The sequence below is a fragment of the Austrofundulus limnaeus genome, unplaced genomic scaffold (assembly GCF_001266775.1).
Source record: "Austrofundulus limnaeus strain Quisiro unplaced genomic scaffold, Austrofundulus_limnaeus-1.0 Scaffold271, whole genome shotgun sequence".
Classification (NCBI taxonomy): Eukaryota; Metazoa; Chordata; class Actinopteri; order Cyprinodontiformes; family Rivulidae; genus Austrofundulus; species Austrofundulus limnaeus.
The window spans coordinates 460,986-477,331 of record NW_013952673.1 but is presented as its reverse complement, the minus strand read 5'-3'; the positions used below and the strand labels follow the sequence as shown (position 1 = coordinate 477,331).

At 38.2% G+C, this 16,346-nt stretch overlaps 1 protein-coding gene across 6 annotated transcripts in view; it reads right to left on the bottom strand.

Moving 5' to 3' along the window:
* The window catches only part of cacna1ia (calcium voltage-gated channel subunit alpha1 Ia), a 211,827-nt gene that overhangs the window by 152,393 nt on the left and 43,088 nt on the right, over positions 1–16,346 (bottom strand). For all 6 annotated transcript variants that reach the window (XM_014020904.1, XM_014020905.1, XM_014020906.1 and 3 more), the window contains exon 3: positions 1,129–1,393. In XM_014020904.1, the coding sequence (XP_013876358.1) occupies positions 1,129–1,376 (248 nt within the window). In that variant the 5' untranslated portion in view covers positions 1,377–1,393. The remainder of the gene's footprint in view (positions 1–1,128; positions 1,394–16,346) is intronic.

Sequence of the window (16,346 nt, the reverse complement as noted above, 5' to 3'; positions counted from 1 at the left end):
AACACTAAAGCTGAGGTAAATTTGGTCAAAAACAGACCTGCAGATGCCTGTAAAGCCAAATGGAATGTATTTTCCTGCAGCGATACTGCACAGCTACATACATCTGCCGCCACCGCTACTTACATTTATATTAATTTTTTACACTCTGTTGGTCTAAATATTAATCAGAGGACAAAATAATATTTAATAGTTTGTGTTAAATTGTAGTGTGATCCAACAGAGCTAAATTCTGTATATATGCTCCACAAGCTAATATCTGCTAACCAGTTCAATAAATAACAGTGATTACATGGACTTTATAAGATTATTTTAATTTTAAACTGTTATGTTCTGCTCAGATCACATTGAGCTAAATAAGATCACATCTGCTGACTTGTGTTGTAAAATGAGACGATTCCTGTTTATCTTCTGTTAATAAATCCATAACACAAACAGTTTTTCTGACATTATTTAAAATAGATTATATGAACTTTAAAAATATTAATAATAATTATGTTAATATTATTATTAATAGTTTTTATGATTTCTACATTGTCAGTCCTTTTTTTCTGCTGTTGTCAACATGTACAGTAATGGGAAATACAGACTCTTAACCATTTTGCTTTAGCCATTAGCTTCACCAGCCGATCACATGRTCACATGGTTTCTGCRCACTCAAGCTGTTCTATAGAACCTCCTTGGCACGAGCCAAGAGGCACACACACACAAAAACACACTCATGCACCCAAAAGCGCATAATACACCTTGTGAGCAGCTACAGCTGCACATTTAAAAGTCAAACACACTTACTTTGAGAAGATTCRGGGCTGACCAATGTAATGTGATTGCAAATCCAGATCATAAACCAATGAGATTTTATGAGGCTTTGGTGAGAGTGTAGAGAGTGATGAAGCTAGCCACAAAAAGTTGCAAAGCAAATAACAAAAAAAAAGAAAAAATAAACAATGAACTTAAAAAATAAACACTAGATGGGAAAAMATACACGGATGTGTGTTTCAAAAAAGTACAACTGAACATGTAGATAACCGGCATGTGGGCTAAAGGCCTAAAATCAGTGATGATTCTGGAATATGCAGAGGTCATGCTTAAAGTCAAAGAAGCCTTTTCCATTGGTGAATGAAAGGATATGGGCTGGAAACCATGCGGATGCACCAGTTGCGTGGACAGGTGGTCTGCTTGAGACAGAAGAAGACCACGGGCGCCAGCTCGGGAAAGGGCAACACCAGAGTGCTCAGGTCACTGCCAATGCTGACATCATCGCCCGGACCCACTTCCTCAATGATGTCATCAGCCTGTGCCGAGCTGTACTCCTCGTCCTGCCCTGGCACTGCTGAGGAAATGATCCCCAGTGGCACAGGACACTCCTCGGTCGTCATGGCAAGCCAGCTGAGCTCTGAAAGACAAGGTGGAGTGACTGTGAGACAATGAGTGTGAGAGACATGTGAGTAAACTGACATAATCAATATGTGGGGGAGAAGTAAAAAAAAACCATCACAAGACATCTTCTGATGGTCATCTCTKTGGGAAAGTGGATGCTGTCATAATAACTTAGCTGTTGGCATAACAGAAAACGTATTACTGATAAAATTCCCCTCACTCTCACACACATGCAGGGATGGCTACAACAGCTTAGAGTAAATCAGTGTCAACAGTCATTGCACATTCATTGACGATTCATTTAACCCCAATGCAGGAGTTGYTCAGCGGAAATAGCTTTCCATCTCCGACCACTTAAAGCTCATGAATGAATTCACATTTATCTATGAATGCAGCACACAGAAATAAAAAACCCCAAACACTGTCTGAGTTTCAGTTTCCAAAAGCCWCCGTCACGAGGATTTGCAAATGAGAACGTGAGCATGTTTGACTGAAGGTTCAAAGACAAACAAAGGAATAATTTATTAAGAAGGGATAAAATGGGGAGTTTGTTSTTTTGGCTCTGCAAGCCATCACGTGAATCAAACTAATAGGTCAGTCAATTCCAGCTGCAGTCTAAGTCTTAAAGAGACAGTGGAAATGCTTTCTTTTACGGTACCCTTATTACTATGTAATTACAAGGTAATAAAAATGTAATTACATGTAATCACTACCTTATTACTGTGTAATTACTTGAAAATTAGGGTACAAAAGAAAAACTAATGTTAGTAAACTACATTTATTGGGTAACTATTCAATAGTAACTCAACACTATATTTATAACAAAAAGAATGCAACTAGATTTTGGGGTTAGTGGTTAATTGCAATAAAATATAACTTTAAAACTGTCAAAATTACCTACTACTTATTTAGGTGTTACATAGTGAATCGTAATACATTACCAGGTAAGTGATACATTACTGCAGACAATCATATAGTAAAAATGTACCCTGATTGCCATGCAATTACATAGTAATAAGGTAGTAATTACCTATTACATTTTAATTACATTGTAATAAGGGTACYGTAAAAGAAAGTGTTACAGAGACAGCTCGGTGATTTTTAAAGTGAGGTTTTGTCAAATAAACATGGCACAGAAATGAGAAAATCTGCATTTGGTTGATTTTTTTCTTCATTGTAACAAGATTTCTTGGTGATAAATCCTAAACTAATCTAAACCTCTTCATTTCCCCTTAAATGGTGTCACATTTGTAAGAAAAATGCATTTGCGGATTGAGCAGCAAAGTTGAGTGTTTATTTTTTTTTCTGAGCTTCTAGTACACCAGGTGCTGACAATCAGGCACCTAATTGTCAGCACCTGTGAGCAACCAGTCACAATTCCATCTTTCTACAGTCTGGGATAGCACTTTATCCTCCAAGGTAACAATGCTCACCTTCACAGAGCGTATTTTATCAGAGATTATGTCCAGAATTTGGGAGTGGGGAGAAAAGAAAGGGCCTGTCTTCAGTACTGATCTCAACCCTACTGATCACCTCTGGGATCAGCTTAGGGGTGCTGTTTGTTCCAGAATGTCCCCTCATTTATTCTGCTGACCAGMGTGTGGGAGAAAAAGGAAAAAGTAAGACTGGCTTGTTTTGTCTTTTGTGTTAAAAGTTTCTGAAAATGCATTGCCCTGTTTTTCTATAAAACATTACCTAAAATGCTCTAAACAAATTCGAGCCAGTTAAAGTTTGTGCAGAAAAATGAAATTAAATCAAAAATTCAAAGATTTTTTTTTGTCATTCCAAATGAGTATTATGAGTAATGAAAGACAGATGAAGCCCCATTTGTCAGGAAAAAATACAATAAGCAAYGAGAAGTTAAAATGAAATACAAAAGAAGTAGTGTGTCACATATGTATTTCAAGATACTAACGTACACATTCAGCCATATTAGAGTGATCGTTGCAAAAAATAATTGAGATAAATCAGAAAAATATCTTGAGATTAATCGCGATTAAAAAATTTTAATCCATACCCAGCACTGTTTTTTATGTATACAGCTTTTCCATAATGAAGATAACATAGTTACTTAATTGTGGTATAGATTTGAACTAATGTATGTACCTAGAAAATAAATAAAAAATCCATCATTTAATAATTGGATAATAAAGTGAATAAACTGTTTAACCACCATTTTCACGTTTGGTATGATTGTGTCCTCTGTTATTTTTTTTCTTTTTTCTGTTGTATTAGCTCTGCTCTAATGTAAATGAGGACCCTACATCAATATWCTTCTGAGTTTAAAATTTATAAATTAGTATTCTGATGTCTTGTATTATTTCTGTGATTTAAATTATGCTACTCTTTTTTTAGATTTACCAGACACATTAGGTTTATTTGCATAAAGTATTAGTATCAGATCAGTATACAGTAGCTAATACCAGAATGAGTTTTACTCTRTATCAGAATCGAAAAGGAAATCTGTGGTATCGAACATCATTATCTGCCACCTGATACTGAGACAGTTTGATGTATAAAGAAGATGTAAAATTGCCAATACAGCTTGTTTTTTTTTTCAGACTTCAATCATCCAGTCCAATAAACAACACCAAACAGGAGTTATTAGCAGAATAAGATACTTGGTGCACACACATAACAAGTATGGTGTTTGAATGGGAAACTAGGAACATTGTTGTGCAAAGTCATTAGCTACTGCTCTTTTCTGTGTACTCCTTTCTCTATGACTTGTGTCACAGCCAAAAAGGTACTACTAACTATTAATAACTACTGTTTTTGGCAGAACATCACGTCAACCATATAAAGTCTACCCCCTTTAATAACATACTAGAGCTGCTGGGGCTTTTTTGGTTTTAACCGGCAGCCAAAAAAAGCAGCTAGCACAAGGCAAGTGACCAAAGAAAAGCTGGACATATGCAAAATCTTGCACACATTCCCACACATGCAAACACAAACTGTCCTGCTTTCTCACACATGTATTATTGTTTGCCAATACTGCAAAGATTCTGCATGAGGATGGTGTTTTGGAAAAGCTGCAAAAAAATATTTAAAATAGCGTGAATGTTGACATTGAGTAACCAGCAATTTTCGTGCAGCAAACACAGGCATGATAACATGTGTGGGTGTGGTTTCATTTATRCAATTGTCTACACTTAATCCTACATCACAATTAAGTGCCTGTGGGAGAKTGGACTTGGTTTTTATAGGGTAATGATATTAAAGGCTATTCATAACAAGCTAAGAAAGTAGGACAGCAGTGATTTAGTAGGCTGGATCTCTTACAGCTTTACAGATAATCCTCTGATGGGATGTTAAACCAGGTGGACAGTGAAACTGAGAAAGTCACCCATTAACACACCATAACTTCCCCGGCTTAGAAAAGACGGTATCCATTTATTATCTCATGAATACAGTTTGTGCTAATAAATGTTGTCTCTCAAAGCCTGTTAATGTTTTGTCTTTTTCRAACTGGTCTTTTAAATTAGCTTTGCCATGACAACAGTTGTTTCCTTCAGAGGCAGGAAGTTTATACTCGCTCGGCTGTGCTTTATTTCCCTTGACAAACCTCTCTCCGAGACCCTGCAGCTATTACTAGCAACAATAATTTAGCCGAAGACAGCCGTGTAGAAATGTTCGGAAGGTGTGTGTGTTCTTGAGTGCCTGTTTGTAGTTTTTTTTCTATATGAGTGGCAAACACCAAAAAAAAAAAAAAAAGAATAGCCTACTGTTTTTTTTTTTCTGAAATTTGTTCACAGAATTTCTCCGATCACTTCTCCTTCTCTGATCTGCTTGAATGCTCTGAAAAACGGTGCAAGGGAGCCATAGAAACAATCAACGCAGAAGGCTTTAAATGATGTCTCAGCACTGACACAGAAGACATTCACACCTTCCTAACATACACGCTCTCACGCATTAGCACCCTTAATTGGGGCAGCTGATACACAGTCACTCATTTAGCTGCACTTCGTGAGCTACGGCCTGAGATGCGCTACAGGGAACCCCCCCCCCCCCCCACACACACACACATACACACACACACAACACTCACTCGCCCTCCCTCCCACACATGTCCACTGAGACCATCCTGTGGAGAGGATGGATGTCAATCAACCAAAACAGAGCCACGATGATTTAGAGCAAACTGTTCTTCCTGTCAATTAATTCTTACAGGAAGAGTGAACAGAAAAGAAACTATAAAATGACGTGTTTTCTGTCCTGACGATGCTTTAATCAAGAGAAAAACACTTTTAAACAGGTAGCTCATTGGAGGGAAGTCAATTAAGGATCAGTTTGAGCAAACGATATGAAACTACGGTTGATGCATTAGAAATGTTGTTTCTTTGATGACTTAAAACTTTTCATTTTGGCGTCTTTTGCTTTTGCCTATTTTTAATTTATACAAGTTCTCAAAATTGATTGCCTAAGACAAATATAAAGACCATTTATGTATTTGTCATCTATAGTCCAACTTTAAATGCAAACTAGACTGGTTTAGGTACAACAAAACAGGCCCATCATATTACTAACACCRTCATGCTTCACAGATAGACCTGATATGTATTGTTGTCATTCAACCTCTATTTTACCAGAAAAAAAATCCTATTGAGATTTAAAAAAAACTTTTTCAAGAGAGTCCTGGCCAAGATAGGCAGCAGTATTATTGCCATATTAAAATGTTTTCCTTTCTTAGAACACAAAACGTGCACTAAATTTAAACCCCAAACTTATATTTCTGGTTTGTACAATGTTTGGAGCCATCCAGAAAAGCATTTAGGCCTGTTTTTTTTATAAGGTCATGCAAGCTGCTGATGAGAAGCCTAAACCAAGATGCAAGATGACCACTGCAAACATTTGTTGAATTTTGTGCAAACATAAGAAAGTTGATCATTTAAACACTCTTTGAGTCATTCTCTTATTTAGGTAGAAATACACAATTCAGTATAGAGGTGTGACAGCTGCTGCCATTGCATATGGAGTTTTTAAGCTTGGAGCTGTTTTAGGGTGATCACAATCCACTTTCTTCTTGGTTCTGCTCAGACTAATTCTGACCAGATAGACCAAGTCAGTCATTTTGAATTGAAGTTCTGCAAAAAAGATTATAAACAAATACCATATTACCTGTTGTAGATAGCTTTGTTAATAATGTCCGTTTAAAGAAATAATATCAGGTAAAGGCTAAATATTATTTCTTTAAACAGACATTATTAACAAAGCTATCTACAACAAGTAATATGGTATTTGTTTATAATCTTTTTTGCAGAACTTCAATTCAAAATGACTGACCTGGTTTATCGTTGTATTATGAGTTTAAAAAAGAGAGAGATAAATTTGGGGAGCCGTAAAAGATTCAGAGGATGATTTTCATGTAAAAATCTGTTAGCTTTTCAGCCAAATGGTTAAAATCTTTTCACAACGTCACAGTCCTGACTTACAATAGTTTGTACTGGCAAGGCCTGTATTCCTTATATGAAGGTGACACAGTGTTGCAGAATTGTGTACACACACCTGATTCACCAATGTGCACACACACACACACACACACACACACATACACGATGCATTCAGTTAAAGTGAGAACATTGAAAAAAAAACATGAGACATATCCCTGAAGATTAGTGGTGTCCCAGAGGTGTGTGTGTGTGTGTCAGGAGAAACATTATGCACCATTGGTCCTTTAGAATCCACACAGTGGTTCATGCTTTTAGAGTCACTTCAGGATGAGTTTCCCAGGAGAACACAACTTCAGCTTGCACAAATGCCATGCGATCATGGCAACAACTTCTACACTTCCTGTTCAATTTATATCATGCTTTGCTTCATTCTGTGATCTTAAACAAATTGTTTTTGACACTTATTGTCGAGTGATCAAAACAACAACATTACAATCCTGCAGGTAGCGCTGTGTACACCAATAAAAGTTAAATGCATTTAAGAGGCAGCCACACAGAAGGAACAGTTTATGGTGCTTTTGGACAGTGCTATAAAATTGTCCTCTAAATCTGATGAATGTCCCTCTCACATAATGGATAAGATCATAATCACCCTTTTACATCTTTACCTCGCCAAGCATACCTAAATATCTAGCTTAGGGCTGTGATTTTAATTATAATTTTCTGCCTAAAAGGCTTTTTAGCATCACAAAATGCTTCCGGTCGACATTTTAACTGGTGCTAAGAAACTGTACAGCTTTACGCAGTTCTGTTTCAACTACTGTCATTTTCTTTTCTGTTGTGACAATTTTTAACTTAATGCAATAAATTATAGAAGCAGGCTTAGACTTCAYGGAACAGCCTATTTATGTAGAAGCACATCATTATGAAACATGTGCCAGCCTCTCCTAACAGACCTACAATGTACTGGTGTAGATTTTCAGTTATCTAAGCCAATTCTCACAGCATTTTTAAAAAAGGCAACTARACTTCTTTTCTGGTTTTTTGAAGACTTTCAGCTCTCATCCAAAGACGTTTTACCAATCTAAAGTGAAAAATGCGAGGTCCCAGGCTTTAAAACTACAGCGAAGATAAAACACACAACTGCTGTGGTGTWTTGAATGTAGTCCTCTGCAGCCAGGAGCTCAAAATAGGAGAAAGTGAGCAACCTCTCCACAGACACGTGGTACAAAACAGGATAGACAGACCTTCAGGTTGAAACATCAGCTGGTCAGATAGATCTTAAGTACAAGGACAATTCTTTTAAAGACATACAGTATGCTGGACAGAAAAGAAAAGAAAGATGGATTGAGAAATGGAGGGTGGGGAGTCATGTTTGTCAAATAGTTTTAAATTTAATTTTAAGTCAATGCAACAACTTGCTCCATGATGCACAAGAATAAAGCGTCTCTCATGGAGACCTGTTGCGATAGGGAATACATTAAAAAGAGGTCAATAATTTTATTTTKCCTACCTGTTTGTTTTCTTCATGTCTCCCTCTTTTCTACTTCTTAGCAGGGAGGAGTGAACTCTCCTGTCAGTAAATTTTGTAAACGTCCATAAATTTTGTAAGACACATACAGAAAAAAATTGCAACAACTTGGATAGAGGAAGTGGGAAGTGATCCGGTCCAGGTCCATTTTTAACATTTTTCCCCCATATATAAACTTTATAAACCTCTAAGCTTCATGGAAGGTATTATAATATTAGCTTAAAATGGTYTCCAAACAAGATTATCGTTTATCAGAATAATTTCTGAGATAATGTATTATCCAGCAAAATGTGTCATCGTGACAGGCCTACTCTCAAGTGGATCAGAAAGACAAACACCCTAATGACCCTCAGAATGGAGAGGAAGGAGAATTATGAATTCTGCTAACATAAATGATGCAACTCAACAGTTCAACTTGCTATTGAGAAAAATCAACCAATCACTCAATCTTGTAATGTCACACAAAATCATGTATATTTACAGKGTTTGACAGAAACGTCCTCTGCTGCCATTATTACCATCATCTAATCGTTTTAAATGTCAGGCAATGAAAGCTGGTTGGTAATATTCATTCATTCATGCATTCCTAGGAATGCTAGGCTGTTAAATCTTTGCATTTCTGTTTTTCCTACAGCTGCAGTATGAACGTGATGTTCTACATCAACATCATYCGTGACATACCGGCACAGAGAGACATTTGTGGCATTCAGGGAATCACAGTCTTTGTGATTTCTTAGCTCACATTAAAACCTTCAAAAACAGMAACAAACAAACTGGTAATGATTGAAAACGCTGATTATGAGGAACAGAACTCAGAGATAAAATATGCAAACGATTGCTGGCTACGATTAAAGTTGAGTCCTCCACAATCCTCTTACAGATTATGCTGTTTTTCTGTAGCTTCTGAAGGAATTAAGGTGAAGCAAACTTCGAAGAAAAGTGGCTCTTCACTGCTGAATGAGCACAAAAGCTACAACTCCTAACCAAACAAAGTAATAAAACTGTTTTTTTCCTTTGAATCTTTCTCTTTTTAATTGATGAAATCAAAACAAAACAATCAGCATATATATACATCTGCTCAACCACACAAATRTAAACTCTATACAAGTTTTAGTTGGTAAATTTAGTTAAAGTGCTTGGATTGGTGTCCAGAAGTGGCTAAAAATATCAACKGGCACTTWTGTGAAATGCCTTGGTATACTTATTACTGAACACTTTAAGGTATTTCAGTTATTAAGTGACATATGGGTGTCTAAACCATCATCTGTTTTCAGCAGCATTATCCAGACTCTGCAGTAGAGCCATATTGGACCAGACATTTGTTATGGATCATAGACCAGCCAGTTGGGCAGATTTATTCTTACAACCATATGCTCTCTGTAAGAAACACTATACTGGGCTATAGTCTGAAATAAGAGACACAATTATCCATCTTTAATTGGATTTTGACAAGCTTTCATCTGAATTACATTTTTTATAAAAAAAAAATAATGTATTAAAGAGGCAGTGTAAAATTTAAAGATTGGAATGATGATACTGCAGTGAATCAAATTTCACCTCAGACAAACTGATTGCAGCATCTTTTGGCACAAAACCTACACAGTAAATCTGGTCAGAGGAAATGCCAATGAAAAGCAGATGTTAGTGCAAAAGATGGGAAAAAATAACATAAATCATCTGTTTATACAGTAGATATTCTGCCTCATTTAATGACTTAAAAATAGTAAATATACATTTTATAGAGCAGCAGTTAATTTTCTAACTTGAGTCATGACTAAAGGATTCATTTTCGTTCCTAAATGTTATACTTCCTGTTTTTTTATTTGAATTTCTTAATTCAACTTGACTTATTCACTCAAATTCCATTTTTTMTTTGCTCTCATCTTCACTGTATGGCTGTTTCCCACATGATGCGCCGTTTCTTAACTTCTCTCTCTGACTGAGTCTGTCTTTTCATGATGAAGAGGACACTGAGCTTTGTGTCAGAAATCATCTTCAGAGAGTTGTTGCCAGAGGATTTCACTGAAGCAGAGGCCCCCATCAGTTTAATCTGTTTTAGCAGCCTCAGCTTCAACCAAGCCTGTGAAAAACTCAGCGTGTTTTTGTGTCTTTTAAGTCAGCATGACTTCTCTGTTTTGTAAATCCTCACAAACACCACGGCAAGCAGTTTCTGATGCTAATACAATACTTTGCATCATGAAAGGGCTCAGAGTTTTAGCATTAGCATCATGCTAACAGCTTTAAAGATTGGGTCACATTAAAGTTCAAGTGTAATAACATAAATTAATTGGGAGGTMAGAAGACTGACAGGCTGGGAAATGAGTAAGAGAGAAGCAGATGAGATAAATGTGACAAAGTGTAGAGTGTGCACTGACTAAACACCGACCTATTGAGAAGTCAAAAAGTGTTGTGGATAATGTTTGCTAACCGGATTCAAACAAGCATTTATCACTACTATTCCAGTCATGGCAAAAAGCAAATTTTGGATAAGTATTTGTTAAAAAAAATAAACAAATGACAGAGTTAAAGCCATTTGTTCACCATCACTTTTTGACTGTGGTGGAGTTACTCAAAATTTCAACAGACAACAAACACRTTCATCTATCTGATTGGGCCAAATACTTTGCTGGTTAGAGTAGATAAAGTGGTCTGAATATGTTTGAGCTCAGAGAAAAACTAAAACCCTTAATAAGGGAAAACAAACAAGGCTGTTTTGGCAGCAACAACTTACAGAAACTTGGGGGAAAATCACAAAAAGACACAAAGGAGGATTGGATATAGAGCATATCAGTCCCAGACTGTAGATAAATTTTGAATTTGACAGACACWTCCTCTGCTACCATTTTGAATTTGACCCCAAAAAAGCTGGGACAGGGGCCACACAAGACTGGGAAAGTTAAGGGATGCTCAAAAAAAACCTGTTTGGAGCTTTTCCTAGGTGAACAGGTTAATTGGAAACAGGTAATTGACATGATTGGGCATAAAGGGAGCATCCACAAAAGGCTCAGTCATTCTCAAGCAAGGRTGAGGCGAGGTTCACCACTTTGTGAACAACTACTTGAGCAAATAGTCCAACTGTTTRAAAACATTTCTCAATATGCAATTGTAGGTATGTAGATATTTCATACAGTCCATAATATCATCACAAGATTCAGAGAATCTGGACAAATAAGGGACAAGGCTGAAAACCAACAYTGAATGCCTGTGAYYTTTSATCCSTCAGGCAGCACWGAMGTAAAAACTGACATCATTCTGTAATWGACATTACCACATGGGCTCARGAACACTTCAGAAAACTATTGTCAGKGAACACAGGTCATWGCTACGGCYAYAAATGYAAACTAAAACTCTACCATGCAAAGAAAAGCCATATGTCAACAACACCCAGAAACACTGCTGGCTTCTCTGGGTCCAAGATCATCTGAGATGCAAAGTGGAAAAGTGTCCTGTGGTCTGACRARTCCAAATCTCAAATCGTTTTTGGAAATCATGGAAGTTGTGTCCAAAGAGGAAAAATAATGTCCGAAWACTGAATAATATGCAAACTACACAATTTTGTTTTCCTTAGAAACACAGTAGTTACTAAGTAGTTATTAAGTCATTTCTAAGTACTCAGTAGTTACTGATTAGTTTTTCTTTGGTGTCCTTAGTAATTACTCAGTAACTACTTAATAATTACTCAGTAAGTTATCAGTAACTCATTAACTTTTCAATATCTACTCAGTAACTTATCAGTAATTACTCAGTAGTTTGTCTTTGGTGTCTTTAGTTACTACTCAGTAGTTACTAAGTAATTACTGAGTAGTTACACAGTAGTTAAGCAATTTCGGTATACCTTTTTTTAAAGTGTTACCAAGAAGACTAATGGTGCGTTCACACCGAATGCGATTTCARCGTCAAAATCACATCCAACGTTTCAGGTTGGACGCTTGTGCACTTTGTCAGACGCAGGTCAGCTCTTGAAGCGCTGCACGGCAAGAGCCTCCCCACCCCTCCCTCCTCTGCTGGTCTCTCCTCTGTCGGCCTCTGTTTAATGTCAGACAAAATATAGGAAGTGKCTTTGCTTTATTTACAGAGAGCAAGAGCATGTCACGCTCATCASATAATTAATTAATAATTAATTCACCAGATAATTCAAAGACATTCTGAGTTTCATCACCCAGGAGCTGTGAGAGAGGCTCACAGCTTGCTTTCAGAACCATTTTTGTCCCGAGTCCAGTCTGATGAGCCGCTGACCCTCAATGGTGCGGATATCTCCTGTCAGGACACCGACTACCGGCACTCAATTTCAGCTAAAGAGCTCCTCTCCATCTGTTTCAGGTTAGTAGACATCATTCAGAAAACTGTCCTGTCGGGAAATATGTCAATACGTCACACAGTGGAGTCTCTCTGATTGGTAGAGGCGGCGCGTCGAGCTGCAAAAGTTCAGATTTTCTAACGTCAATGATTTGCACATCAAGCACGTCAAATGCTCAAATCGTTCGAATGGTTCAAATCACGCTGCTCTAATTGTGCTTGAGGCGCCGCAGCACTTCCCGACGCTGCTTGAAGCTCGTCCACCGTAGGCTTTGCATGTAAACCTGATGCTCCTGACGCTGAAATCATGTTTGGTGTGAACGCACCATAATGATGACACTCTGCACTGGTTTCCTCTGGTAAAATGTTATTGTTTAGATACATTTTAGCACATAGTTTCAATTGTATTGAAACTGAAAATAATCTTTCGTTTAAATTCTACAAAATGCTACTTTTCAGAAGCATAGTTTTGTTTCCTTTTTATATTCAACGACAAACAATTGAAAATCACTACGAAGCATCAAACAGTCTGATGGAGACCAAGCGATCAMAGAGAAACTCAGCTCATATCGCTGATGGATTTTCGGCACATTCATTATCATTACTGATATGGGTCTAAATGATGTTGAGAAACGGCTGGGGGAGGTGGGGAGTCAAGTCTTTTTCACTTTGCTGGTATGTCGTGGAAGTATTCCTGCAAATGCTTCTGCACATTATTGACTGATTTATTACAGACTCCCCCAGTTTTCCAACACRGATCCATACAGGCGAGGGATGGAGGACCAATAATGCTGCCAATGATTTACTATTAGAGCTCTCGCTGTCATTTGTTCATCCTGATAAATGGCGTGCATTTCCCTCTGGCTGCCGGTGAGTGAGGTATGTAGAAGTGCAAAATAAAGCAGTCTTATGGGTTTATGTGCTTCTGCCTTGGTTAATCTGAATGTGTGTGTGTGTGTGTGTGTTTCTAAAGCAGATCAAGCAATTGTCTGATCTTTGCTTTGCACTCCTAACGGTGGCAGAGGGACTCAAGACAATCAATTCTAATTAGGCACAGACCTCGACACAGGCTGCAGGTGCACAAATAATATGTGTGCAGTCTGCCTGTGTGTGTCAGTGTACTTGAAATGCTGCCCTCCATCACATTTTTATTGTGCCACCGTGTTCTCTGTCCGCCTCTCCTCCTTTTCACATATTGAAGTAACAGTAATGAGGACAGCAGAAACTGTCATTGGCTACAAGTGCTATTATTTCCCTTAAATGAAGCTACGTGACTCAGTTCAAAGGGGGTTTCTGAATCTGACAGCTTCAATTTCCTCACTTCAAACTGAATAGTATATGTTTTGTTTTGCTTAATTAAAAGTTGCATTAAAGTCTAATTGTCAAAGAAATACGGGAATCCTTGTTAAAGTAAGATTTTAACAAGAAACAAAAAAGCAGAGGAGGAACAGAGGTTAAACGGATTCAAGAGAAGTAGCGGCGGATCCAGTCCTCTTTTCCCCTCTGAGAGGCAAAAAGCATTGAGCTGAACATCTGTCAGCATCCCTTATCTCTTCACCCCCACTGTCTCCTTCCCCTTCTTTCAGAAACCCCTTTCCCACTGCTTTCATGCCCTGACAGGAAGCTGCCATCCAAAGTTTGAAAACTCAGGGAGAAAGGGYGGGAGGTGATGTGTGTGTGCAGGGGAACGGGCGTTTTTGTGTGTTGTTTCTGTGCCTGTGTGAGAGAGCACGCGCGACACAAAGACAGAACAGACAAAGCCTTGATATCAACCCCGAGGTGGCGAGCCCGAGAAATGAAAGCTGCCTTGACAGCGAGCACGGTGCGAGCGCGTGTCTGCGTGTGCGCACGCGAGATCCTAAAATTTATCTTCGCTCGCTCCGTCGCCGATGCATACTGTGTGTCTGTGCTCGGGTACAGTACAAATTTGCTCGTGTGTTTTCGCATTTGTGCTGATTGGCGGTGTGAAGCACCCAGTGGGTGACAGGTCTGACAAATGCAAAACAAAGGTACATAGAAGGCTATCACCATGCAAGCAGAAAAGAAGGTTGAAGGCAAACAGTTGAGACAATCAAGGTAATGGAGCGAAACACTTCTTGAGTTTTCGTTTCACTTGCCTTGTTAGATTCCCTCTCCGTTAGAACACTATCAGCTAGCAGTTCCTTGTGTTTGGGAAGCTGGGCTGTGCATCTGCTTATCCTGACTTTTTCTTTTAGTTTCTCTTTCCACTTGTTTAGTCCATTGCTAATCTGCTCGAATCTCYGATAAAAGCCAACTGCAGCTTTCTCCACTGGGATCAACAAAAGGATTAGCTTTGTTCTCGTCACTCCATCAAACTTTCTTTGGACTTGTGCCAAAATCCAGATCCCTGAAATAGAAATCYACTGGAATGACCAGCCACAGAGCAGTATATGCAAACAAGGAGAGCACTCATGCAACCATTTTTGTAGGTGCTATGTGGTGTCCTTAGCCACTGYATGGCATCAGACTATGGATGTCTGAGGGAAAATTAACTAAAAATATMAACTTACACTTCAATTGTGCCCTTCAATGTGTTATGCTACATGCCATAAAACATTAAAAACAACACCTGAGGTCCTGTAACCTTTGCTCAACTTCTACTTTCACATTTTTAAAAAAAATATTTATTATTTATTTTATAAAACACTCACATTTCAGTTGATATACATTAGCATTGTATCCAGCCATTTAGGCAGCCCGCAACAACTGATGATAATGGTACTTTGAATTGATCCAGCAAAAAAATGTTGTTGCCAATGTCAAATCCCTTTGGTATCTGAAAGAACTGGTGCTAAGCAAGCACTGGCATTAGTTTAAACTGTTAAATTTCCCTACAGCAACAAAACATAAAGGAGTCTCAAGGTAACATTGGTGCATTTCCCACTGTGAACCAATACAACTAGAAGTCATTCAGTACAGAGACAGCTTTGAACCTACTGAAGATTCATCCTAAAGTCTGTAGACAGGTTCATCATCCAGTCACCTTCAATGTATTTCTTCTTGAAAGGGCAYGTTCCTAAAAAACTGTTTCTACAGAAAACTCCTCAATTGGTTCAGTGCAGGATGGCAGGCTCAGTTGGTAGAGCTGTTGCCTCTCAGCAAGAAGGTTGCAGGACCGAATCCCAGCCTGAGACCTTCCTGGGTGGAGTTTGCATGTTCTCTCTATGTATGTGTGGGTTTTCTCCAGGGCACTCTGGTTTCCTCTCACAGACCAAAACCATGACTGTTAGTTTAACTAGTAACACTGAATTGTAGGTGTGAGTGAGAGAGGAAATGTCTGTTTGTCTCATTTAGCTCTTTGTGGCCCTGTGRTGGACTTGTRACCTCTCCAGGCTGTACCCCCACCCCTCACACTGTGACTRCTGGATATGGGTACCAGTGATCCTGAAAAACTTAAGCRGGTAAAAGATAACGGATAGATGGTTCTGTAAAATGGAACATCAAAACATTTTTTGGTTGCCCAAAYTCAACTGAGTGAGTTTTATTATTATTATTTTGGTTATTTTCCTCTGAAGAAAACAAATTTTGCCTAAATTTTACCAAACACAAAGAAAGAAGTCAAACAAGGTTGTTTTTGTTTAAAGCTTCACATCCAAGCTCTCCCATCAATGTCATCTCCTGCTTTCTGTTTTGAGTCTTTGTAGTTTGTTGGGTGCCACAAGATAATTTTTCTCTCTCTCTCTCTCTCTCTCTCTCTCTCTCTCTCTCTCTCTCTCTCTCTCTCTCTCTCT